The following is a 26,796-nucleotide window of genomic DNA, read 5'->3' as shown; positions in this document are numbered from 1 at the left end:
GATCTACACCTGCAGTTCTCCATTCCCCCTGCAGCTAGGCCAAATCACATAGAAAAAATTACTCTGGGAGCTAAAATGTGTGGCTGTTCTTTGTAAGCTTTTCCAGCCTAGTCTCTGTGCCAGTTATTATGAAACTTCATCCTACTAACATTTCAGACCTTATTTCCTACCATGACTTCTGTATGTCCAGGTTCTGACAATGACATTCCTGTGCCTTTTTTTTCCTTCCCACATTTTCCAGAAAGCTCCCTAATGCCAACATAGCAGTTTGTAGTCTCTATTTTCTATGTTTTTTAGAAACTCTTAAGAAATTCACAGAAACCACCCTATCAGCTTGAAGCTCTCTGTGTTTCATTTTATATGTTTTAGGGAGATTTCCAAATCACAGCATTCCCCTGCATCTTTCAATACACCTTGTTTTGTCCTTTTCTGGTTTAAACTCTAGTATAGTCCCAAGCACATCACTGCTGCTTTAAACAGTAGTGGTAATAAACATTCACTGAGGCTTTAGGTCTAAAGTCATAATCATTTTAGTTTGGTCCATATTGTAACAGAAATATAAGAAAATTCTTTTTAAAAGCAGCACTGCCAAATTTGACTGTTTGGTTGCTTTCCCCTTTCTGATTCTTTGCCTGTACTTGTCTGTTTTAATTCTAAGATCTTCAGATTAAATTTCTTTTCCTGTATTTATCAATAAGTACCAAGCACTATTCCAGGGCTATGGAAAACTTAGTCGTATATGAGTAACAAACTGTCTTGCTGGTTGTCAATTAGGCTGTTCCATGAACTCAGCTCTTGGATGCTCAGGAAGGCTCAAGTCACTCTGCCTATATACTTAGCCTATATATCCATGATGTGTCACGCATGGCACTGTTTGCTTGAGGTTTTTTGTTTGATTTCTGTGGCATTCCTTATGGGCAGGAGGTAAATTCCTGGGCATGGATGAGAGAATGTCATAACCCAGCTCTAGAATTAGCATCAACACACAGTCTGCATTTAACTGAGGTGCATTTTTCCCCTACAGTCTTGGAGGGGAACTTTAGCTTAACACCTTTAACTTCTGAAGGTCATTTAATAGCTTATACATGAGAAAAAGCATAGTTAGCATTTCTAAAGAGCTTGTAAACAGTTACTCTCTAGGTCAGATACCACAAAAATACAGTGCTTCTGTAATCATGCTTATTTTTCTCTCTTTGCCTCTAATCCCTTGCCATTTGTAGTGTTCCTCATGTATAGATTTGAAATAAAAAGTGGACATGCCATTGTTATTCATGAAAGTAAATCCATGTTTATCCTATTTGACTAGTAATATTAATTTACTCCCAGTAAAAGATTATTGTCAACAGAAGAAGAATGAGAAGCGTGAACTTACTCAGTTTAGAGCATTTATCAAAAAGAAGTGTAGTGAAGTAATACCACCAATATTTTACTTGAAAATAGTAGCATCAGTTGGATAAAATAGCATCATTATCGAGAATTAGGAGAAAAACAGAAATTGCTGAATAACAAGACCGAGAGGAGCTGTTTGGCATGTTGGGTTTATGAATCCAAGCCCAAGGAAATGAGTGAGTGCTCCCCACAGCCATCACCTCAGTGCTGACCTACAGAAACCACAAAACGACCTGCCAGCTGCTGCCATTCCTGTTGCTGGGGCAGGGCAAAGGCAAATGGGCACTTACTTGATACTACTTCCTGCCTGGAAGAATTTTCTGAGTGATCCTGGCTGCCCACCAGAAGAGTGCTTATTAGGATGAGGACAGGAATAGCTCTGGGATGAGACAACTCAACCCCTCATCATGATCATCACCTGTAACTACAAGTTCTGTGTTGGGATGATTCACACCTCACATGGAGTGTTTGGGATTGTGGGATTGTGTACTTCAGCAGCTTTGCAATTCAGGGAAGGAAATGCATTTTACTTTATAAACACACCATAAATTTGATTTGAATTTTGCCATGTGGCATTATATTTTAGCACTTACTACTGTTAAGGCTACAGTAACCTCTATTCCTCTACAAACAGAAATAACTTTTTCCTTACAAATCTTGACTTATTTTACTGATTTTTTTTTTCTGAGATCAGTGTTTCCTGTGTTGAATTCTGTGAGGTGGTGAATGGTGAAGAATTGTCCCTTGCAGAAATAAAAGTGCTTTTCTCTTTAGCATGTGACCTTGCTTTGGTGTGCAATGTTGCTGCAGAAGTATTTGTCTGTTGGACATTTGTCTGCTTTCCTGTGTGCATGGGTTTCCCCCAGTAAACTCACCCATTCTCTAATATATTTATTTAATTATTAGGGTTTTGTTTGGTTTATTTGTTTGGGGTTTGTTGGGTTTTTTAACGTTAAAGTACCAACAATCAAAGAATGTTATTTAAATTGTCTCCCTGTGGAGATAATGCTGGCATTTTGATTTCAAAACCAGAAGAGGAATCTTCCAGAAATTATTTCAAACAATTTGCTATGAATGAATAGGATCTGATGTGAAATCATCTTTGCATTAAATGCTTTGGGAGAAAGTCGTGTTAAAATCAACATGAACTTTATTCTGCAAACACAAATTAACAGGAGGTGCTGATGCCAGGGCTCAGTTAGTGTAGCACTTTGCATTTGTCTTCACCATTCTTATTTTCACTCCATTTAGTGCTAGTAGGAATGACTGAAATTATACTTCAATCTTGTGGAAAAAATAATTTCCCTGAGAGAGAATATTATTTTTCTTTCTCCCAAGAGATAATATTTAATAGTTATTGCTTTCACATTGTGCCTCGGATTTGTGAAATAAGCACAGCAGATCTTTTCTGTGTGAGCTGTCCTACAGTTACTGGAGTGCTCAGGAAAACATCTACCCTGTGTGTGTGAATGGCTGAAATACCTCTCACACACATACAGCAAAGAATGTGAAATCCTCAGTTTCACATTGGGTTAGAAGTTCAATGAATAATACAGGATAAAGATGATGATGATAAATTTTGAAAGAAAATAAGAATAAGTGTTGACTGGAGATCTAAATAATAAGATTGCATGTAGGTCTGTAGATACAATGCAGCCAAATAAGTAACCTGGAGTAGGAGCCTTTCATTTTTATTTAGAAATGTTTCAAAGTAGGGGTTTTTTCTTCTTTCATCTTCACTGTGCCATATTTAAAACTATTTTGCTCTGGTGTGCACCGCACTTCCCGCTTTACATTTCTAATTAAAATGTTTGTTGCTATTTGGAACCTCACTGTGTGAAATTAAATAAACACTTTTTTAACATCCATAAAATAAATCAAACATTTTTTTCTCATCTGAAAGACACACAATTCAGTCACAGCAAGCTTATTTCTCTGTTTCTTTTGTTTTCTTTTTTTCATCTGCCTGGTAAGCTAATTTTCTGCTGAAAAACTACTGGTTAAAACTCTTACTTGTTTTGCTATGTGGACTTTATCTTTTCCCAGCACTGTATGCAAAATACTTCAATTTTAAGTGTTCAAAGATTTTCACTGAGAAGAGTGATACTGCCCACACAAGCTAGCACTATTATTTCTCTCAAACATAAAATGAAAGAGAGTGTTTTAAGTAGCATATCAGGCCTCTTATTTACAGAGATTAACAGATTCCTTTACTTGGATTATTATGATTCCTGCCTCTAGGATTCGAGAACCTGGCAAATGTAGCATCCCTCATCCTGCTGATGAATCGATGCAGAATCCAGGCCAGTACTGCAAGGGGAAAACAATATAAATGTGCAGTAGTGGTGCATGACTGCTACATTATAAAGGAAATATGTATAAATTACATGGACGGTATTTAAATGCATGTACTTTATTTTTGTAGCATTCATGTCATAAAACTCCTAAAATTTTAATTATTTATGTATTTATTTTAGCGAAAGTAATTGGTTTTACTTCATACAAAATACTTCCAGAAATCTTTTCTTGCAATCCAAGGCTAAGTGCTTAGTCCAAGATTTATGGGAAGTATTTAACATTGAATGGACTCTACAGCCTGCCATGTGGTATTACAGCTCCGTCTTTTCAGATCCACTGCCCTGTCCCATCCTCCACAAATCTGACATTTGTTCCACCCTTTGCTGAGGAAACTCCTCCAGCTTTTGCTTTCCCATCCCATACAAATGTTTTGTTAAAATGTTTTGATGTCACCTTTCAGGGTTCCAGAGATCTGCTGCTCGTCAGGAAGGAATCTCAGCAGATTCCTTTAAATGGAATGCTAAAGCACGATATGCACTATATTTACTACCATGTGGCTACTTACCAGATAGAAAAACAATTGGCAGAATACCATCTTCTTGGGGAAAAAAAAAGTTTTGATTATTAGACTTCTTATCTTTCAAAAGCACTGTACTAGCATTATTAACATTTCTGTAGTTGTGTGTCTCTCTGCTTTAGTTTTCCAGTTAGTGGCATGAAGAATGAATAATAAAACTAATTTCTGACAGAGAAACCCAAATCTTCCCTCTCAGATGGAAGAGAATATTCATTTTTCCCCTTCAGAATGCTGAATACCAGATACATTCAGCAGAACTGGAAGGCAGAATGAAGAGGTCTCTTGGTTTGGTTCTCTTCCTGCAAGAGGCACATGAGGCCACTGATGCATGAGAAGCAGCTTATCTGTTCCAATCTACAGAGAAATGTTTCTCTTGTTTTCAGCCAGAATATGAACAGCAGTGTCTAGAAAGGTTTCCTTTAAGCCTTATGTGTTTAAACATTATGCCAAAACCTAGTTTTGAAAGGCAACAAAGAGTTTCTGTCCTTGCAGGAACTTTTTCCTAGTTTAGAAATGAGTTATATACAGCAACCAGACCTACCCTAGACTTCATTTCAAGGGTTTGCTCTCAAAATTATGTGAAGCTAGGAAGCTTCTCGTCTCAAGACTCATCAGATTAGTCTTCCAAAATGCAGGATTTTACTCCCTTTGAAATTCAAGGTAGTGATCATCATTTTGTCTTTTGCTCTAAGAAGGAGGGACAAAATTACAAATTGGGTACAGTTTACTTGCTGACTCTCAAACAATCATATGGAAACATTTATTTTTCTGTGACTATTTCCATTGCTGTTTTCCTCCAGTCACTTCTGTGGAGTTGTAAAACCCGTGTTTCACATATTTTCCTCTTTATTGCTGTAACCTTCAAGGCCAGTCTCTCTTCAGAATTTAATAGTGCTTTCAAGCTCTCACCTCTCATATGCTTGATTATTGTGTAGGTCTTCATGACTTTCCTGTAGCTTTTGAAGAGTTGTCCAGAGAAAAATACTGGTTTGCGTCAAAATATGTAGCAGAATAATGCAGTACATTGAAACCTGCCACAGGAAGACAGAAATCTGAGTCCCAGAGGGCCTCAAGGCTCATTTCACTGAAGTTATGGAAGCTTTGAAGACTTGCTTGGGCAAGATTTCTGTTTCACACATTTGAAAGGGAGCTACCTGGGTGTCTGTACATACTCTTAGGGAAAACTGCAGAACAAACAGTAACACTTCACTTTGTCTTTATTTGGGGTTGGAGAGCTCTGTGGTCACAGTAATACTTTGTCCACAATTACCTCTTTTAGGAGTTTCCTTGCCATGCGCTTTAACACCCTAACACACTTCAGCAGCTCTAACATCTGCAGAGTAGTAACTGCAATGTTTTGTGGGCATAAAATGATTACTTGCAGAGGCTGAGGCATTGGTGAGGGAATGGTTGAGGTGAGAAAATGTTTTTCAGACTATAATAGTAATGTAATCTTTTATTTCCTCTTTGATACATATTTTCATGGATCTCTGTTGAGATTGGTTGATGTGGTTTTCACAGGTTGGACTCATTGGCTCGTCTAAAAGTAGCAAAGATTTTTGTGTTAATTGTCATCTGGTTTCCAGCCAGAGAATTGTAATAATCCTTTTTTTCTTTCTTTTGAATGAGAAACCCTTTTGCTGACAAAATAAGTAAACTGTCAGAACAAAATATCCTATCAGTCCGATCAACATCCCAAAAAGCTTGTTTATAAATTTACCAGTTACTTTAGAAGTAATGGGTGGTATGCCAAAAAACAATCTGAATTTCTTATTCTCCTTTACAGGACGAAAGGCTAAATTGCATGTTCAGTTGGTCTTGTGATCTGTGGAAATCAAATTTAAATTGCTCTACCATGATGTGTGCCTTTCTGTTTTCAACCTGAAATTTTTAGATTTCCTTCCTCACCCTCTCTCTACCTTTTAATCACATTTTTTACCCTTTCTGTGCTTTCATACCACCTGGACTCAAGGGGCTTCCAAAAGTTGTGGCAGGTCAGCAGCTTTAATTTACAGTGTGGAGATTGTTGTGGGAATACCTGAGGGCAGGTTCGGCTCAGGTTCACATTTTCCTTTCAGTCTTTATTTCTGCATGAACAAACACCAGCAAGTTTCTGACTGACTTCCACTACTGTCATTCTTCTAAAGACACAGGTTTTCTCTCTATTTTTTATGAAATAGCTTTTCATAAGCTCATCTGTAACTTAATTACAGCTGGTTTTTCTCCCATGGTTTCCCTGCTCAAATCCTGTACAACAGCTCTCATTCAAACCTATTTATCATAGTACATGAATCTTCAGCCGTCTCCACTGCTGCCTCCACCACTTAAGGGTACTTCCCATGTTTCACACTACAGATTCTTGCTGTTTGCCAGCTGCTGTCTTTTTATCACATTCTGCCTTTGTGTTCCTCCTCCCTTTAACTATCAAGTACCCCATAATGGTTCCCCCTTTTCTGCTATCACAAATTCATTTTTTCTTCATCTAAAACTGTATGGCACCGAAGAACATCTACCACCTACTCATTTGGCAATGTATAGCAGGTGCTGTTTTAACCTGCCATTGTTTCTACCACTACAGTGTAATATTTTCTGTTACCATGGCCCAGAGCAAATGATCAAAAATGCTCGATGCTCAGAGTAACTTACTATAGATTTTCCCTGGAATTTTGGGATTTTTACCCCACCCCCGTTGTGAATAGTTAGTTATTCTTTTATATCAGTCATCTGCTCCTTTCTCCTCTTAACATCACTGTTAGGACCATCCCCTCTTTTATCTTCTGTTCTGCTAACCTGTTACATTGGTCCAGACAAACGAATATGGCTCAAAGTCTATTGCAGAGTTCTTTTTATCAAATGATTTAAACTTTTCAATGTTCAAAGAGTAGATTTCAGAGCTCCGTTTCAAGAATGCCTGTTTGTGACTGACCCACACGAAAGCGCATTTGCAGCAGTCTATTTTTAAGAGTAAATCACTACAATGAGTACCAAAAAGGCTTTGGATTTTTGCCAGGTGCTGAGCTATGTCCGCACGGAGTGGGACCCCCTCGATGCCAGGTTCAGCTCTGTCCAGCCCGAGCAGGTGCTGACGGTGGAGCACTCGGTGTCCTCAGCCAAGGAGCCCATGGCCGACAGCTGCGTCTACAAGTGTGTCCGGAACAGAATCCAGTGCACCACCGTCACCAGGATCCCGCTGCGAGCCAGGGCCATCAGCTGCTGCAGAGATGTGACGGAAGACAAACTGGTGCTAGGCTGTGAAGACTCGTCAGTAGTTCTGTACGAAGCCTACAACCAAGTGACTCTGTTGGCCCAAGCAGAGCTGCTCCCTGCTGTAATAACCTACCACCCCTCCGGAGCCGTGCTGGTGGTCGGCAGCTCTCAAGGGGAGCTGCAGCTTTTTGACACAGCACTGTCTCCAATTAAAATTCAGCTCTTGGCGCAGGACTATTCACCTGAGGCAACTCTGCAATTCAGTAAACACTGTGAAGTGCCCACCAGCCTCATCCAGATCCAGTGGGCTGCTCCACCAGTTGCATTTCCCAACCCCGACAGCATGGATATTCACGACCTTTTGTTGGTTAGATTTGACAAAGGACCCTTGGGAGTACTTCAGTTTAAACTTGGTAAGTTACCAAGCACATATGTTGAACCTTGAGCTGTCAAAGAAACATCTGTACCCCATAAGGTTTGGAACATCCTAATTTTAGATATATGAGACCATAGTCTTGAAAGCAGATTGTTCCAAATATACTTGAAGATACCAAGGAGTTCTTTATGCTTCACAATAACTTTATACCTTTTCATACAGGGTCTGACAGAATAGGACCCTGATCTGCTGTCTAATCAGCATCCCATAATATTCCTCACTACTTCAATAAAGCATAACAATTTTTCATCTGGAAATTTCATTTAATCGGTGGCATATAATTTTAGGAATTGTATTCATTCTGTAGTAATAACCCTTACAAGTTAAAATAAGCTATATTTAATAATAGAATAGTAATGCTATTTTCCTTACCGAATTTTTTTTTTGCATGTATGATGTATATTTGTCCAATATTCTGTTCTTCCTGGCTTCAGTACATGAAATTGCACCTTTTCTTCCTTTGAAGACTTTCCACAGAAGAAGGAGAATTTTCATAACCTTCAGAGCAGTTTGGTCTCTCAATTAATTTGCAAGGACTTGTGAATAGAAGAAGTAATAATGCTAATTTTAGAATTTATATAACACTTCTCATTTTAGGTGTAAATAGACTTTAAAGAGTAAAACCACAACTAACTTCCTTTTACAAGCAGAAAAACAAGAAGCAGTAAAGGAAACCTAAATGGCTTTCCAAGAGTTACACAGTGGCTGAATTAAGAATAAAACTCCTGCAGTGGCTCATCAGTGAGAACTGTATTCATTTCATTCAAGTCAGGCAAGTTACAGTGGTGCGAGCCCATTGTGAGAGCTGAAAAAACAATCATGCTTAAACCCTCTGACTCCCAAGCCTGTGTTTCAGCAGGGCAGACAGCCATCCTGGAAAATTTCAGCATTTTGCCCATTGTCTGTCCAAGAAAACAGGATTACTTCTGTAGATCTTCATGGGAGTTTTTAATGATTCTTTTGTATAAAGCTATTGAGATTAGGAAGAAACCTCTTTTATAAAAAAAATCAAAAACAAAAACAGCACTCCAAAAGACTCAAAATAACAACCTGGGTGATAGTAAGATTTGAAAATCTACTTTATTTCTTTACTTAATGAGATATACACGTACTTCTGTGGGGAAAAATCTGTCTTAAAATTACCACAGACCTAAAAATTTGAAAGACTGAATTAAAAAATTTAACCAAGTGTGCCACTGCAAGAAGAATGTTAGCAACAAAAAAATATTAGATTGACTTAGAGTTGTGTACTTTTTAAAAAGCTGATCCAGAATATTGCTATTATCTAAAAAAACTATTTAAAAACCCGTTTACAGGTTACCATTTATTTTGCACTTATTCGCTGCAATAAGTTCAATGACAGGTTTGATAGTTACAGAGTACCCCAGAACACTAATTATAACAGCTATTTGATGGTTTTGTGCATGTTGGCCATTTTACAAAAAAACAAACCCTCTAAATTATCTCTGTCCTGATTTGGCTGGGATGGAGTTGAGCAAGAGGCACTCTACCCACCTCTACCTTGCTTTTCTTCAGTCCTCCCTGGTGAGGTTTTCTCACAACAGCTTTCCACAAAGCACAGCTTTCCCCTTGCTATCTTTAGCACATTTATGTTCTTACCAAGGCAAGCAGGCTCTCAGTACAGGGATTTAGAGGCCTTTCCTGCTAATTGCCAGCTTGTAAACTTAATTGGACTGTCTCCCTGGGCACCGTTCCTAAATCAATTAGGCAGTGAGTTGGCTGTCACCTCTTTTTCCCAAGCAGGTTGCCTGGAAGCGCACCACCCAGGAGAAGTCAAGCATCCGAATGGGAAGATGTTGACCTCTGCAGCTGAAAGTTATCACATTTTAAAATTCATTCTGTATAATTACTGTAAAATCTCTTCTAGGAAGAAGGCAAAGCTCTCTCCCTTCTTCCCTCTCTCCCTCCTTGTAGTCCATCGTGCAAAAATGCACTGCTCTCTATTTCATCCTGGTGTTCAGCTTTACACCTCATCTCCTCCATTTGCCACAATGCCATGGGAACACTGGTGGTTAGTGATTCCCTCTTCACAGTCTCAGCAGTTTTTAGGTTTCTGCTGTTTAAGAAATAAGGCAGAATAAATAAATAAATTAATTTAATGCATTAATAAATTATAGCAAAAATTTAGGAGCTCATGACAACAAGACCCAGACAAGTTTTCAGGACTGAAAGAAAATCCATAAGCAATACATGGTTTGGAATTGTTTCCCACAGAAGTCTGTTAAGAAACTGTCTCAGTGAGAATAGGAAAATATATTTTTAACTACCAGCTACATTATGGTTTTGGACCATAGTTCTGTGAATCTCCATTGTGCTGTCTATGCAGATTTATTTCAGGAAAAAGTCAAATATACCCTCAAACACTAATGACAAATATTTTTGGTGTCTAATGCCAGACTCATTTCAAAAAGCAGCTTCTTGTCATTGATGTCGGATCTCAGATAATGCCAAACATGGTACTGGTGCCAGTGGTTCAGAATTGCTGGCCTCTAAAGGCATTTTAAATATATTATTATATTTAGTTAATATAAAAATAAATATTTTCATCTTCACTGAGAGGTTAATGTGGAGATTGCCCAGCTCCTGTAATACTTTAAAAATACTAAACATTTAGGTAGGAAGAATAAAGTCTTCCATAACTATTAAATATTAACAAGTAGAACATGTCTGTTACCCAGTGTCCATAGGCTTTAATACGTACAAATATCAGGTGAAATATGATAGAGAGCCTTTCTTTAATTATGCCCAAAAAAATTAAGTACTTCCCTGTTACAAATATGTAAGGTTTTTCCTCAAAAACATCAGTTCTTTATATTCAAGTTCTCAGCAGGTTACTTCTTCTCAACCTATAGTCAGATGTTTTCCTCCACTTTTTTTTTTCTCACTTCTTATTTTGCATCACAAACAGTGTTCACATTTTTGAAAGTTTTGTGAGGTATGTTTTATATATAACAGGTCTGCTTTTCTCTGTTATCAGGCTTTGTTTTCCCCAGCCAGTTCTATGGTTTTAATACCAGTGTCAAAATTCAGCTTGTTCCCTTTCTCATCAGAACTTTTTCCATATGTTTAGTTTCAACAATCAGAATATAAATTGAAAAAATTTAAAAAAACAAGTATGTTTTTATTTAAAGAGAGAGAAACAGTAAATTTATTCTGGTCTCTTTCTAATATTTGGAGGAGTACTGATAAAGTACTCTATCAGAGCGACCCAAAGTGAGCAGAACTTGCTAAAATGCCACGCGTGGCCTATGCCTATGATCATGTGGTTAGTCAGAGACAATAAAGAACATTACTTCCTGCAGCTTTTCAGTCATCTTTTCTGTTTAGAAGCCGACATCTACAAGTCAAGAAGCATTCTTGTGGCAAACTTTTTCTTGGTTTCATGTGCAACTTGTTCTTGGTTTCAAAGGTCTGTAATATTAAGATGTTGATAACTTCCATGGTATCCCCACAGAAAAAATGCTCCACTTAGAGAGTATTGCGAAGCTAGAAGGAAGTTCCAGAGCAGCTGCAATGTGGAGAGTAATTGAGTAAGAATTGCTTTGAGGTTGGAGCTGCTCTACACTTGTATGCATAGATACATCTGTGGGAGAGAAATGCTGGGGTTTAGTGTTGTCCAGCAGTACTTCCTACAGGAGGGAGACGCTGTGAAAGTGAATTTATTGCCTACCTTACAATAGTGATAAACTGCAAATAAACTTGTTCTACTTTGTCTAAGATGAACTTCATTTCGTGATGTTGTCACCTGTGACTTTTGGCTACATTCATTCAACATCCATGTATGAAGTTCACTGATGATTTTTGTCTGCTGTCCAGCACCCTCAGTCTAAGTATACCAAAATAGTAAGGTGCTATCTCATATAAAAAATTCGATACTGAAACCCATCAACTTAATTTTCAATTATAGCAATTATTTTTAACTGTTCTGAAAAGGAGTCAGCTACTGTTTTACATACTCTGTGTAGAAGTATAAACCCATTATCTCTGGTTGTAATATTTCTTGTTGAAGGTGTGATCACAAGAGGACAACTGGGCCCTGTGGAAATCATCCACCAGTACATTCGTTATGATGAGATACAGGAGGCAATTAATGTCCTGAGCACCATGAACTGGAACACGATGGGTCAGCAGTGCTTTATCTGCCTGAGTGCCATTTGCAACCACCTCCTTAAACAAAAGCTTACACCAGCCAGAGAAGGTAAGAGACTGTTTATATTTCTAATGCGTTTTTGTGGTGTCTTGGTAATTCGTGTGTGGATTATGACAATGTATTTATTGACTGTATAAAGAGACATCCAGACAGTCAGCCAGATTATGGTGCCTCATAACCACGTGTCATTGTAGACAAGTCATTTCAATAAAATCTGGACCAATGTGTTGACTACATTTTAGTTTGTATCAATAGTGATACTAAAATAATGCATATTGTAGTATATATATACTGTAGGCATTTCTTAATGTATATAGCACTAACATTATTAACTATTAACTATAGCACTATTATTATTCATTACATTCTGTAAATTTAGCTTATGTTACAGACAAGAGTTACTTAATACAGGATTAAAATGTTTGTGCTATATTCATGCTGAGACAGCACCAACTTAAGGAGGGATGTTTTCCTGCAACGGGGACAAGAGATTTTAGTATGTTTTTTAAGGTGCTTTCAAAGGGTCATTCTTTCATTACAAGATGCAAAGGCCTTGAATACACTATCCTCTGCTGCCTCCTTTAGGATTAAAGCATTTGTCCTCACTGTAATCTAGCCCCCTGCAGCAGTAGCTAGGGTCCCTCAGAAGAAATTCTGAGTTTTAGGTTTAGCCCCATCTCTGCTGAAGCGTGGTGTGGTGCCTTCCTCTTGATTTGCTGTCTATCTTGAAACTCAATAGACTTCAAGATTTTGAGTGCCTTGATTTAGTGAAGGTGTTATCTTCCAGTCTAGCAGGCAGACAGCTGGAGACCAGGCATCTTTTGTGGCAAAAGAGAATACTTAGGATTCTGGTGTGTTTGATGATAGAAAAACTCCAAGGTGTCCTACATGGCTGCCAAGCCATCAGTTATCCCATTTCGTGGGGTCTGATTAAAAAAATCTCTGTGTTGCAAACATGACATATATACTCTAAATAAAACGTGCTTTGAAAAGGACCTGTGAAAAGGGCTGACTATGAAACTCTTCTAAAAATATTATAAACAGATGTCTGTGTTTCCCCCATGCAGCTCCTTAACACTGTTTACAGCAGAAAGAATTTTATTCCATCCAGGAGTTATTCTATCTAAGTCTAACAAATTTGGCATGGTAATTTGTTTTCTTTTTTATTAACAAAACCCAGTGGGACCTTTTATTTATAGTAATGGGGCAGTTATCTTTGAGATCTTTATCCTGCCTTCAACATCAAGCTGGGCTATTTAATGAATGTATAACTGTGCTAGTAGTTACTCATATTCCATGTTGGTTGAAATATTTCAGAAGTACAAAACATGCTGTCAAGAAAACAGCAATGGCAAGAGACTATGCCTTGTTTTTCTATTTTAATCTAAATTGACTGCTGCTTTGAAAGAAAATACCTTTAAAGTCCGACTTATCTTACTATCTAGATTGGAGATAACATGAAACTAATTTACTAACAGTTTGCCTGTGTAACTAACACAGTACTATTAGCACATTTAGTGCTATCAAGCCTAATAAAATCAAATGTAACTATGCTTGGAAGTAAAGAAACATTATCACTAAATACAGAAATTCCTAGTTCAAACAAACATTAGTAACGGCAAATCAGTGAGATTCTGTCTGCCTAATGAGACAATAGGTCATATTTTGCTTTTAAAACAACATAAATATACAGCAAATACATATATAGCAAATTCTCCCTTTCCTGCCTATAAGACCTCGTACTACATTGTTAACTCTCAAGCAAAAGTTGAAGGGCATAAATATTATTGATCATTTAATTTCCTTTCAGCTAAGCATGTGGGACACAGAAGTATACTTTATCTTTACTTGTATTGTTTATAGTTTTGTATTAAAAACGTAGAAAAATGCCTAAGAGCTTGAGCTGTGGAGTATAGCAGTCAGAAAGTATTTAAAGAAGAGAGAACTTGTGTAACAAAAGGGCTTTATTTTATTGATTACAAGGGAGGTTATCCTGTTTCCCACCACTATGTGCTGTCAAACCCTTAGGGTTTCTAGACTCTTTTATTTAAAATTTTTAAAGAACTGTGGGCCGAAGGAGGTTCCTTAGACCTCAAGGCCATCACAAAGAGGGTTCTGTTACCCGCTGACCTAACACAATAATCCCTGAAAAACTGAACTCCCTTGTTGTTTGCCTAAGAGGACAAAGACGGTTTGAGCTAATTGAGAGTTGATCTCTACTGGACGATCTTGTTCAAGCTGTATTACTCTCATGAGTCACTTTTAGTTGTAGGCTGCTGGTGAGAACTTGATGTGTTATAGACTTCTTTATCCTTTTGATAGCTTTTGTTGCTCAAAGTCATTGTCAGCTCTGCCTCCAAGCCAAAGTTCATATGCACGTTTGTGTTTGTAAAATCTGTCATATTTTAATTCCATCTGTCCTACAACAACATCACATTTCATCGCTGTTTGAGGAATTTGACTGACTGCAAACATGAGCAACCTGTTGTAACTGAAACTAATTCACTTGTTTCATTGCTGCTGTGTTTGAATTCCACAGCACAGCTTGAGGCAAGCCTTGGAACATTTTATGCTCCAACAAGGCCTCTCTTGGATAGAACTGTGCTGGAGTACAGGGACCCCATCAGCAGATACGCAAGAAGGTTCTTCCACCACCTGCTCAGGTGAGTGACAGTTTCAACTTCTATCAACTTAAAATTGATTACATATTTCAATAACTACCTACTTTAATGTGGTTAAAGTTTTCCAAGAGGACCACCCCTGAAAAAAATGCATTCATTGTTAATGTTTGTTTAACTTGCACTTTGTTCCTTTCAAATAGAGTAATGCAGATAAAGTGCTATTCAGAGCTCTTCTGTCATCAATACACTTAAAATGAATCACCCTTTCCCGTTTAGCTTGATAGAAAAAAAGATAACATGCTTCTGAGAGATTGATATTCACCAACTGCTTGCAGATTAGCTATTGAAAGAGCTTACAAACTTGGAGAAAACACTGAGTTTAAAAAGATGCTAGAACACAAAAAAAAATTGCATGGTCCAAGACATTTTTGTCTTTGCACCACTGAAATCTGAGAATTTTGTTATTCCCACCTTTAAAACTCTCATATTCATGTTCCAGTAATTTTCAGTGCCATTAAAATAAGAAGAGAAAATGCAATGTTGAATTTGTCTGTAAATGATATAGAATCATAAAATGGTTTGGGTTGGAAGGGACCATATAGATCATCTCGTTCCAACCCATCTGCCATGGGCGGGGACACCTTCCACTATCCCAGGTTGTTCCAAGCCCCATCCAACCTGGCTTTTAACATTTCCAGAGACAGGGCATCCACAACTTCTCTGTACAACCTGTGCCAGTGCCTCACCACCCTTACAGTAAAGAATTTCTTCCATATATCCAACCTAAATTTCCCCTCTTTCAGTTTGTATCCATTACTCCTTCTCCTACCACTACAGTTCCTGTCAGAGTCCCTCTCTGGCTTCCCTGTAGCCACTTCAGGAAGGTTACTATGGGGTCTCCACACAACCTTCCCTTCTCCCCACTGAACAGCCCCAAGTTCCTCACCTTGTCTTCACAGGGGAACTGCTCTGATATTAGGAGAGACATAATACCAAATTCAGCAAGAATTTATAGTACATTGGTTTACAGTTGTATTTTTTCAATCCATTATAGATATTGATATGCAGCAGTTTAACCTGTTCACCAATGCAGCTGAGACATTCCCTTTGAGAGTTATCCAGTGGATGAAAATAAGGAGAAATGCTGAATGATACAATGTTTGTAACACCTTGTTGAGAAGGAGTGTAGATGGACATAGTGAGAAGACTTACAATGCACCCTTTTGCAGTGATTCATACATTGTCTGCACAGGCAAAGCAAGTTACTTTGATAGCATAGAATGTGCTTTTTTTCAAATCTAGAAGAAAAGTATTCTATATTTTGTCTTCTAGATTTTAATTCTGAAGAGAATCATCTTCCTAGTAAACAGGTCGATTCCAGTGGGGAAATTATTCCTTGTAGAAGAATGATCCAATATTTGTGTAATATGTACCAGTCTTTCACTGGAGTTTTCTTAACATACGTGGCCACAACAGTGGGTACAAACTCTGTTATTGCCTTTCTCCTAGAAACCAGCAGGGAAGATGCTGTTGTGGCAATGGCCAACTTGTCATGGCTGTGGGCCAGTTGCCTGCAGAGGACAGATGCAGGAAAAATGCCTCAGAGATTGCTGAGAGGTATAACTCTAGTGCTCTTACATCTGCAAAAGAAAGGTGTATTCCCTCTGACTCAGGATTTGCTTCCAAGTGCTAGTAGGCATGCAGAGGCATGGGGCCCTGGCTAAGCTGCCAGCCCTTGAGGCTGCAGCTGAAACACTGACTCAATCCTCCCGAAACAAGAACCTTCAGTGTCAGAATGCTGCCTGGACAGTGTGGGGCACAGTAGGAAATTTGCACAGGAGTCACCTCATATCTTTTACTTCCCACTGTAAAGCAGCCCTGGAACAATCTACAGTTGTGGTGATTTTTGGAACAAATGTGTGTTATTTTGCTGTTTTCCTGTTGTCAAAGGGATTTGTATTCGACCAAATCAAAGTGACAGGATCATGTGATTGCTGCAGAACAGATGGTAATGCTTAAAGCTTATCTCAGAAGACATAATCTAAGTATAAAATTAAATGTTCAAATACGGGAGATTTATCTGATAGAAAGCAAGGAAATGATGTTCAGAACTGATGATTATTGCATTAAAGCGGCTGTGCCTTAATTGGTGTTTATTTCCTTTTAGATGTTTTCTTAAGTGACTAGAATGATTTAAATGTAGGCTAAGCAGAGAGAACTACAGATTTGTTGGAGAGCAGTAAACCATGGTTCTGGGTGAGTGAATGCCATCCAGGCATGATGCAATGTCTAGGAGGATCATAGGGAGGCACAGTGCTCACTAACTCAGGCACATGAAAGTTACAGCTGCTGCTATTATACCTCTCTGTGATAGACCAGCAGGGCAAGGCACTCCTGCCAACCTGATTTACAGCTGTGGGTTCAGAACAGGAGGAAAAGTGAGTAGGGAATTATGCTCTTGCCTTCTCAGGTCACCATGTTATGCCCATGAGGACACCGAAAATGGGGAGTTCCTCCCTCTACCTGTTTGGCAGGGAAAGCAAGGTCAGGTAACATGGGAGGAATACAGAGATGCTGTAGGGAGAAAATTTGTGTGGCCAAAGCTCAACTGGAGCTGAAGCTGCCCAGAACTGTGGGAGACCATAAAAACAGGGATTTTTAAATACATTAATATCAAAAAACAGTGCAGAAATAACATCAGCCTGTTACAGGATGAGGATGGTCACCTCACAAACAGGGCCATAAAGCAAAGATGTTTAATGCTCTTTGTCATCAACACCAGCGACGGGGTAAGGGGGTCCCAGTGACCTGAACGGGGCCCTGAGGACCATTCCAGTGCTCCAGCTGGAGCCCCGTGAGCCTACAGGGCCTGATGGGATTCATCTGAGAATACTAAAAGAGCTGCCTAATGTCATTGTGAGGCCTGTCTCCATGATTTTTGAATTGTCTTGGGAATCTGGAGAGGTCACACCTGAGCAGAAGCTGGCAAACATTAAACATTGTCCCAGTTTTCAAGAAGGGCAAGAAGGATGCCCCTGGAACCTGCAGGCCTGTCAGTCTCACTTCACTGCCTGGCAAACTATTTTGATTTTTGATTATTGAGGGGGAAACTGAAGAACATCTGAAGGACAATTCACTCCTTGGTCACAGCCAGCAGAGCTTCATGACAGGAACGTCCTGCTTATCAAACCTGATTTCATTTTATGACAGGGTAGCCCACCCAGCTGATCAAGGGAAGCCAGTTGATGTCACCCTTTTGGATTTCAGTAAAGCTTTTGAAACTGTCTCTCACAAGATCCTTCTGGACAAAATGTCCATCCCCCAGCTGGACAAACACGTCCTCTGATGGGTGAGCTCATGGGTGGGGCAAAAAGGGTTACAGTGAGCAGGGTGACATCAGACTGGGGACCTGTCACTAGCAGTGACATTCTTGGCCCTGTGCTCTTCAACATCTCCATAAATGAGTTGGATGCAGGACTGGGATGGATACTGAGCAAGTTTGTAGATGACACAAAATTGGGATGAGCTGTTGACTCCCTCCAAGGCAGAGAGGCCTTGAAGAGAGACCTCAACGAATCAGAGAGACGGGCAATCACCAACTGTATGAAGTTTACAAGGGAAAGTGCCAGATTCTGCATCTGGGACGGGCAACCCTTGTTGTATTTATAGACTGGGGAATGAGAGGCTGGAGAGTAGTGCTTTGGAAAGGGACCTGGGGGTCCTGGTTGATGGAAAACAGTGACCTGACAGACAGGAGGGTCACTTGGTTTGTTCAGCCTGGACAAGAGGAAACCGAGGGCAGACCTCATTGTGGTCTTCAGCATCCTCATGAGGGTAAGTGGAGAGGCAGGCACTGATCTCTTCACTCTGGTGACCAGTGACAGGACCCAAGGGAAAGGCCTGAAGTTGTGCTGGGAGAGGGTTAGGTTGAATATTAGGAAAAGGTTTTATACCCAGAGGGTAGTTGGGCACTGGAACGGGCTCCCCAGGTCAGTGGTCACAGCACCAAGCTTGACAGAGCTCAAGGAGTTTTTGGACAGTGCTTGCAGGCACAGGGTGTGATTCTTGGAGCTGACCTGTGCAGGGCCAGGAGCTGGACTTTGATGATCCTTGTCAGTCCCTTCCAACTCAGGATATTTGAAGTTTCTATGATTCTATAATTTGATTTATTCACTTTTTTACCCTTTTTCATTTACCACGGAATATTTGCAGGCTAGTTATAAGTAGCTAATGTATCTTTTCCGAGTGATTTTTTTGGTCACAACAGAAGACTTGGATGCAGAAGCCCTGTAAACTGAGATGGTAAACTTGATGCAGCATTAGGGGGCATTTGTTACTCTCTTGTGAGTGTGAGGAGACAAAAGCAAAGTGATCACTTTGTACCCTACTGCAGCAAGAAGTGGAGGAAGAATATTGCTTTCTAAATTATGTGCAGTAAAATTGTGGCTGATATTCAAAATGTATTTCTTGGCGTAGAGTAGGGCCTTCTGCAGTTCATTGTGGCTTCAGAAAGAGCAAGCAGCAGATTCACAGAAGTTAAATCTAGAAGATAAGGAACTAAGGAGAGGAACTCAGAAGTTTGGTAGGAAGAGCAGGGAAATGGGGTTAGAAGCATGAGTAAAAGACAAGGTGTTGGGGACAAAGGTCTGAAGGCAGACATGGGAATGTACATTGTCCTGCAAGAAGGGCAGAGTGGTAACACAGAGCCAAAAGAGGGGAAGACAGCTTAGGATGTGTGTGGTGGGCTGTAGAGGAGACCAGACACATCAGGGATGGACAGGGAAGGGCAGAGTCTTTCATACAAGATTAAAACATTAAAACACTTAAATGTTTCTAGATCTAAATCTGAAAAATGTTCATATAAACAAAAGTTTTCACCCCCTCTCTCACTTGCCTTTGAATGCCCCACCAATCTGCCTTAAGCCTTTTTAGAAGGACCAACTCAGGGGAGAGAAATATTAATTCATTCTACATGCTGAGACAGTCTTTGACCTGCCTGCTGAGTCTGCCAAAAAGGTGCCAGTTATTGTTGTACTTTTAAAGATGTGAGTGTCTGTATTTACTGGAATTGAGAAATAGTTACCTTTCTGGAAGGGCTATCCTCACCTAGTAATAATCATGTGCCAGTGATTTTACTCTTTACTGTAGGCCAAAAGGTTGTATATTCAGTTGCAAATAACTGGAGACATCCATTTTCACATTATCAGGGAGATTATAGGCTATCTCTTTTTCTACCGTCAACGAGGTCAGTTTCTAGAAAACACTGAATGCTGTGATGGCAGATTCCCTCTTCAGGCATGAGGGAACTTTATAAAGAAGATGCTCCATCTAAGTTCAGGTAGGCAAAGGAACACTGGCAGCATGACTGAAACAATCGCAATTAGAAGGAAGGAAAATTCTTTGCAATATATTGGACTCAGCCATGTTACTTGTATCCATCATTATAAAAGCCAAGTTCTTAAATTTGCAAACCACACATCATCTTCAGCTTCCAGTAAAATAGAAGCTTAGAGCTTTGCAGGTATAGGCCCTGAATGTAAAATGTGGAATACCTCCAAAAACAAGCGTTCAGTATACAAAATTAAAATTAAAGGCCTCTTAATTATATGCCAGGGATCCATTACAACAGTATTTATGGAATGAATAATTATTTTCACTCTAAATTCTTATCTATAATTAAAAAATACAGGAACTGAATTACAAGTACAGAAACGTATCTTAGGTGTTCCTTGCCACTTCAGTAGCACTCTGCTATTTTATTATGATGTCACTGCTTATAATAATATAACGCATTATATCATTATGTAAAATGTTGAGCAGAGGTGGATTTATTGGGAAGCCTTGGGGAGCTGTAACCTCCCTGCCCCCACCCTTTTGCTGCATGTATTTGTGTGACGGGGGAGTGGCTGTGCCACCTCCTGCCTCTGTCTGGCAGCCTCGTGTCGCCATGTACGGAACACGGAATGGGATGGAGCAATTTTTCACTCGTTAACTGTGGCATCGCTGACTCATAGCTTTGCTTCACTCTGATCAAGCATTCGTAAACTGTACTTGTCATATTTTCTAATGCATGAAATTATCTTGTTTCTTTGACACAGACACGCGGGCACAAACACACGCCTGCTCTGTTGTGTTCCATTTTTTGAGTGAGAAAGCAGGGCTAGAAAGTAAAGTCTGAAATGCAGCGCAGGAGTTGCAGAATTAAGATGCAGCCACAGTTCCATGGTTCTGCTGTGCCCTTTCCTCTTTTGTAATTCTGTTTTTGTGTTTGTGAGTACCCAGTTTAAGGATTGTTTTTCTTTTTTTTTTCCCCTACATGAAAAAATACTGAGATTCAAAACTGCTTGGACCTTTCAATCTGATAATTTCATTAAGAGAATGTAATTTGGTTTTTTTCCCATAGTGCAGATATGTTTCTCTACAAAGCAAAGCTTTTCTGTAAATAACAACATAGTGTTTTTTCATCTTTCAAGAGCAAAGTGCAACTCTGATCACATTCACTGGTAGAATTTTGGATGGATTCATGAAAGATTCTCCTTTGTATGAATCCAAAATGAGAACCTCCACCATGTTTTTACTTTTGCTGTTGCCATTCCTTCACGAATCTCAGAAGTGTTTTATTCTTCCCAGTGTTCTGTGTAAGATGCTACTGGATAAATGCAAAAATTTATCTTCATATTGGGCAGAACATTCATCAGGTGGTATGACTTTGCACACAGGACTTGATAGGGCTCCTTTGTAAATAAACACTGTTAAAAGAAGAGAAGGTAAGTGGTCATTAGCATCAGGAGAGACCTGCTTCCAGCCACCACTGATCTTTATGAATCACTTTACTATTCAAGAGTTCTGAAGTGCACTGCTATACTACAAGACAAGATGCCTGGACACAGACAGTTATCACTTAAGTCCAAGACAGCCTTTGAAAAGCTAAAATAAAGCTCTTTTGCCCTGCAGGTACATCACTAATGCAGTACTAACTACCCCTTGGTAAGCAGGTTCCCGTATCACTACACTGCAATCTCCAAAGTAGATATTCACTGTGAGTATTTCCATCCTAAATAGGACCCTAAATCAAAGGTGAAAAAAATGCCTCAGCTCCATAGGAATGGTTCCCAATCCCATCTGCTGCCAACTGTATGGAACTGAGAGGCAGAGTGAGCAAAGAGCTTTTATGATCCTTTTTAAGAGCACCCTAGAAGTAGAATCTATAATTATATTGGTACATAGTGTGTCACAAAATATGTATAAACATTAATGATGACATGGTTGAGGACTAAGAATGTCTTTTATATTCATAAGGTAACCTATTAGGCATTAAATTATGCCTTCAGATAAAATGATCATTGATGGCAGTCAGGTTCTCTATGGTGGCCACATGAACAGAATTCATCTCTACGGGAGTAAGTTCAGTAGTAGCATTTTCACTAAAGTCACACCTTCTGGAGAGGACTTTGAAGAGTCATTTTTTTGTCATCTTTTGAAAAACGATCAAAACCAAAGCTTTTCATATTACCACCGCACTGATAAATGAGAATTTATATTGCTGTGATGGAACTACACATGAAAAGATTCCCCTGGTTGTGCTTCTTGACCTGTTTTAGAAACAAGAAATAAAGGCACCTATTTAACAGAACTAGGTTATTTTTGCAGTTAAAGAGGTTAAAGATCTCTGAAAAAGTTTAGACTGTCTTTGCTTCAGTCCTATGTTGTTAATGATTTCTTTTCTTAAATCAGCTCCAACACAGTTTTCAATTTCAGTCAGGTACTTTGATGGTACAGGAATAACTCCTGGATTTAATTCTCTAGCAATGATTACAATGAAAGAAATAATGAGCAAAATATTGGGGTGGGGGGACAACAAATGACATGACATAATTGCTTGATAACAAAATCCCATGAAGATAAACCATGACAAATCTCTGTCAGAGATTTGGGCAAGATTTGCTGCCCAACCTAATGGGAGAGACACTGCTTGGGGGATGGGAAGAACGGCCCCTTACACACACTTAGAGCAGTCCCAGAGCTGCTATAATCTGGACCCACTTTGCACAGCCACCAACAGATGCAGTTTGGTGGCCCAGAGTGCCAGAAGTCATCCCGTCCTCTGCTACGTCGCCAGCCATGGGACTGCACTAGAAAAAAGAAACACGAAATAGCTACACTGGACTGATGTTGTTTGTGCCAAATCTATTCCCACATGCTGGTTAATCTGACTTTGATATTGCTACTTTCAGAAGCTGAGCCCACATTGAGACCACTGTTGTGTTGTGTAACTGATAATCTGCCCTCGTAAGGTGGCTTTTTCCTACTGTACTAGCTGTGCAATTTCCCTGAAATCTTAAGGGCTTTGGGCATACACTGAGTGCAGAAACAATGCAAATATATAATTTTCATGGACAAAACCCTCAAAAATTAGTTCTTAACAAAACATATCCATCCTTGAGCAGCTGTTGTAAGTCAGCATCATCCTTCCCAGGTCATCAGTTTCTCCCTCTCCATCAACTTCACCTAGTAACTAATAGTATCTTCTTTTAGAGTGACACTCAAAAATCTCTGATTTGAGGTCCTGACCAAGAACTGAATTTAGGAGTTATTTTTTTCTTTGAAGTCTTTCCAGATCAATTCACGTCTCATCTCTTTACCAAGACACTTTTTCTCCATTCATCTTCAGAGTCTTCCTGAGCCCCACCATTACACTTCCCTTTACTGTATGTGGACCACCTGACAATATTCTGTTGTGAACTCAGCTCATCAGATCAGATCTTTCTCTTACTCCCTCAGCCTTTTTTCTGACTTTTCTCCCATTTCCATCCAGTGCCCTGCAGGAAGAGCTAACTGAATAGTCAGGCAGCCCTAGGCTGTCTGTCTTCACATGCAGATCTGCCTTTTATGGTTCTTTAGAACCCAAGAGCATGTGAAGGGAACACCATAAGGAAAATATAGAACGAAAGTCAGCAATAGTTGTTTGCCCAGTAACTGGATGTAGTGTCTTGGGGGTGCACCTCACCTCTCATGCCTTAATAATGTAGAATTTATGTGTCCTACATGCTCATCTGGGCTTCCTCTGTAGTTAGTATAAAGACATGGGCACCCAAAGGATGAGTAATCCCATCGAAGGGAGATGTCTCAGATAAGCGTGAAGAGTCAAACTCAGTGCCTATCCCTATCAATTAACTACAAAAGGAGCCTACCTAATTAGCTTAAATTAGCCATGTAAAGGTAAACTGTTTGAAGATAAATGGAATGATTTGCACTGTAAATGTCTAGCTCCTGTATCACATTATTACTGGCCAGTTAACAGAAAGATCTTAGATGCTCAGATATTTTCTGTAATAGAATGAGAGAGGCACATAGACTAAAAAAAAAATATATGAGGAAAGGTTTACAAAAAGATGCAAAAAGCAGACAGGCATGCAGATCTCTTTAAAAATCTCCTTTTGACTAGTTGGCTAAGATAGGAGAGGATGGGCATGTTTCTTGGTTTACACTTGTAAGAGCTGAAGTATCAACTAGAGATAATAGTAATATATGGCCAGCACTAGGTAAAGTTAATTCAGAATTTCTAAAGGTAGTAAAGCATAAAACATCTGAAATACACGCTGTGGTGTGTAACCTCACATTTAGAATGACCTTAGCACCTGAGGACAGAAACATGGAAAATATTAAGGCAGTTTTCAAAACAGTCTGGAGAGACCTTGGAGAGCTATGCCCTGTAAGTCCAGCCTCTGTACCAGTGAAATTAGTAGAAACTATATTTTAAAAATGTGTGAACATACAGACAAATAACGTATTGGGGGAGAGTCAGCAGGATTTCTGTAAAGGCAAGTCATGTCTCAAAACTCCAAATTCTTTGATGTCAGCAATCATGTCAGTAATGGATATCCAGCTGCTGCTGATGAAAGTTTGACCACTGAAGACCTTTTTGGAAGGTCTCCCACCAATATGTCTTAAAGAAACTAAGCTGCCATGGAATTAGAAGAAAGCTTCCCTTTCATAGATAAGTAATTCATTAAAAGGTAAGAAACAGAGTAAGAGTAAATGGTCAGTTGTCATGGAGGTCACCAATGGAAATTATAAGCATAGCAGATCTGTACTTAAAAGTAACCTGGCAAAGGAGCAGATAGTGAGCTGCCAGCATTTGCTAATGGTACTAAATTATTAACACTAGTAAAGATAGGACCTGCTGTGAAGATCAGCAAAAGGGCTTCACAGGATGCAGTGACATAGTGTCAAAATTGAAGATAACATTAAATGTAAATAAATTCAAAGTGAAGCACTTTGTACACAGTGGTGTGTGACTCCATGTGTAAACTGATGCAGTCTGAGCTCAACATTATTCTGGAAGAAGAATGTGGTCCTATAACTCTACAGCTATAAAATACTCAGCTCAGTGCTCAACAGAAGTACAAAAAGCACATTGCAAACTAGGAATTCTTAGAAAAGGACTAGACAGCAAAACAGTGAACTTCAGTTTAGCTGAATTTTGTGTGTAGTTTTGGAGTCCCATAATCTGTAAAAGGATATAGTAGAACTCAAAAGGTTTAGGAAGGGCAGCCAGGATGATTAAAGGCATGAAACAGATTTAGTGAAAGGAATGACTAAATAGACTAGAACTCCTCAACCTAAAGAGGAGGCAGCTGAGATAGAGATCTATTAAATTGTGTTAGGGGGAAAGAGCGCAGTAAATGACTGCTCACCGCTTCTTCTAATACAAAAACTGGAGGTCATCAAGCAAAGCTAACACGTGGCAGTTTCAAAATACAGTGATTCTTCACGTAATGTATAATTAAAATATGAACCTCCTTACCACAGGATGTTGTGGATGATAAAATTGTATGTGAGTTCAAAGGCAAGGTTCAGAGAAGAGAAATTCACTGAGGAACACCAGCCTAGAAACCACCTCTGGCTCAGCAAATCCCTGAACCACAAATTGTTGGAGCCTAGGAGACTACTTAGGGAAGTCTCACCATATGCTTGCCCTGTTCTAATATTCTCTCCTAGCTAATGATAAGGGATTATGTCAGGAGTGCCTTCAGTCTCAGCAAAAGGCTGTTCCTCTGTTTTATGTTCTGGACATGATGCTGTGCAGAAAAAGCACATCAGACTCAATAGTTTTCTATTTGCTCCCTCAGAAATGTGCCAAAATTCATACAAAGTTCCAGAGAATTGCTTGTCTGTCTCTTCTGTGGATGTGTTTGCTGTAATGGAGCTGTTACGTGTGGGAATTTTATGAGCATTTCCACTGCATTATTTTATTATAAAGAAATAATTTGGCTATTGACAAACCTAGATAGAAAAAGTAAATATACTCCAATGGATCCATAACTCAGCAAGTGATTCAAAATTTGGCCCTGCACCATGATTCTGTAAGTAGATATTTATATTTAGGCAGCCAGCTTTAGAAAATATTGTACTAATGTATTTTCTCCGAGAAGTCTTAGCACTAAAAAAGCACGTCTTATCCAATGTCAGGCATGAGGGAAAATTGGCCCTGTACCTCATAGAAAGCCAAGGAGGAAAAGGGCTTGTTCATCTTAACTTTAATACCAAATTTCCATCTGCTGCAGCTCGAAATGGCAGAGATATCACACGTATACAATAGGGATTTATTATAGAGGCAGCAACTCATCCTTAACCACAGCGATGATACTGGGCCTCTGTTATATAGCTGTCTTTAGTGTGTAGACATGCTGATATGTTTGCTCAATAAAATCCAGCTTTCAAGACATACTGTTAAGTTTACATGATCACCAGAGTGAGAGGGATAAAGCTGGAAAAGAAGAAAAGCAGAAGCGAATTAATGCAATAAAGGCTAGGATTTAACAGACAGGGTTGAGTAAAATAAATGTGAAACAACAGGTGTCACTGACTCTTATCAGCATTTTTAATTAACACCTGTTTTTAGCCCAGAGTACTTTGGAAGAGTATGTTGGAGTGTGTCTGTATTTAAAGATAAAGATAGGCTGTTGAGAAGTTACTAAGTAGTGAGAGGTTGGAGGAATGAAGAGGTTTGGGGGTGGGGGAAGCCTGTGCTTGCTGGGTGGGTGTTGGTTGCAGCTTAGAGAAACCTGAAGGAAAGCCACAATGATAAAATTGC

At 39.2% G+C, this 26,796-nt stretch overlaps 1 protein-coding gene across 10 annotated transcripts in view; it reads left to right on the top strand.

Annotated features, from left to right (window-relative positions):
- Positions 1-26,796, top strand: part of WDPCP (WD repeat containing planar cell polarity effector) — a 149,785-nt gene that overhangs the window by 69,179 nt on the left and 53,810 nt on the right. For all 10 annotated transcript variants that reach the window (XR_001859527.1, XM_017726744.1, XM_017726740.1 and 7 more), the window contains 3 exons: positions 7,275-7,884; positions 11,938-12,126; positions 14,618-14,741. Coding sequence is in view for 9 of the 10 variants with exons in the window: in XM_017726744.1 (XP_017582233.1) it covers positions 7,275-7,884; positions 11,938-12,126; positions 14,618-14,741 (923 nt within the window). In the remaining variant the exon portion in view is untranslated. The remainder of the gene's footprint in view (positions 1-7,274; positions 7,885-11,937; positions 12,127-14,617; positions 14,742-26,796) is intronic.

The sequence above is a fragment of the Corvus brachyrhynchos genome, unplaced genomic scaffold (genome assembly GCF_000691975.1).
Source record: "Corvus brachyrhynchos isolate BGI_N302 unplaced genomic scaffold, ASM69197v1 scaffold312, whole genome shotgun sequence".
NCBI lineage: Eukaryota > Metazoa > Chordata > Aves > Passeriformes > Corvidae > Corvus > Corvus brachyrhynchos.
The sequence above is the reverse complement of the archived record's forward strand: the minus strand, read 5'-3'. Positions and strand labels throughout refer to the sequence as shown.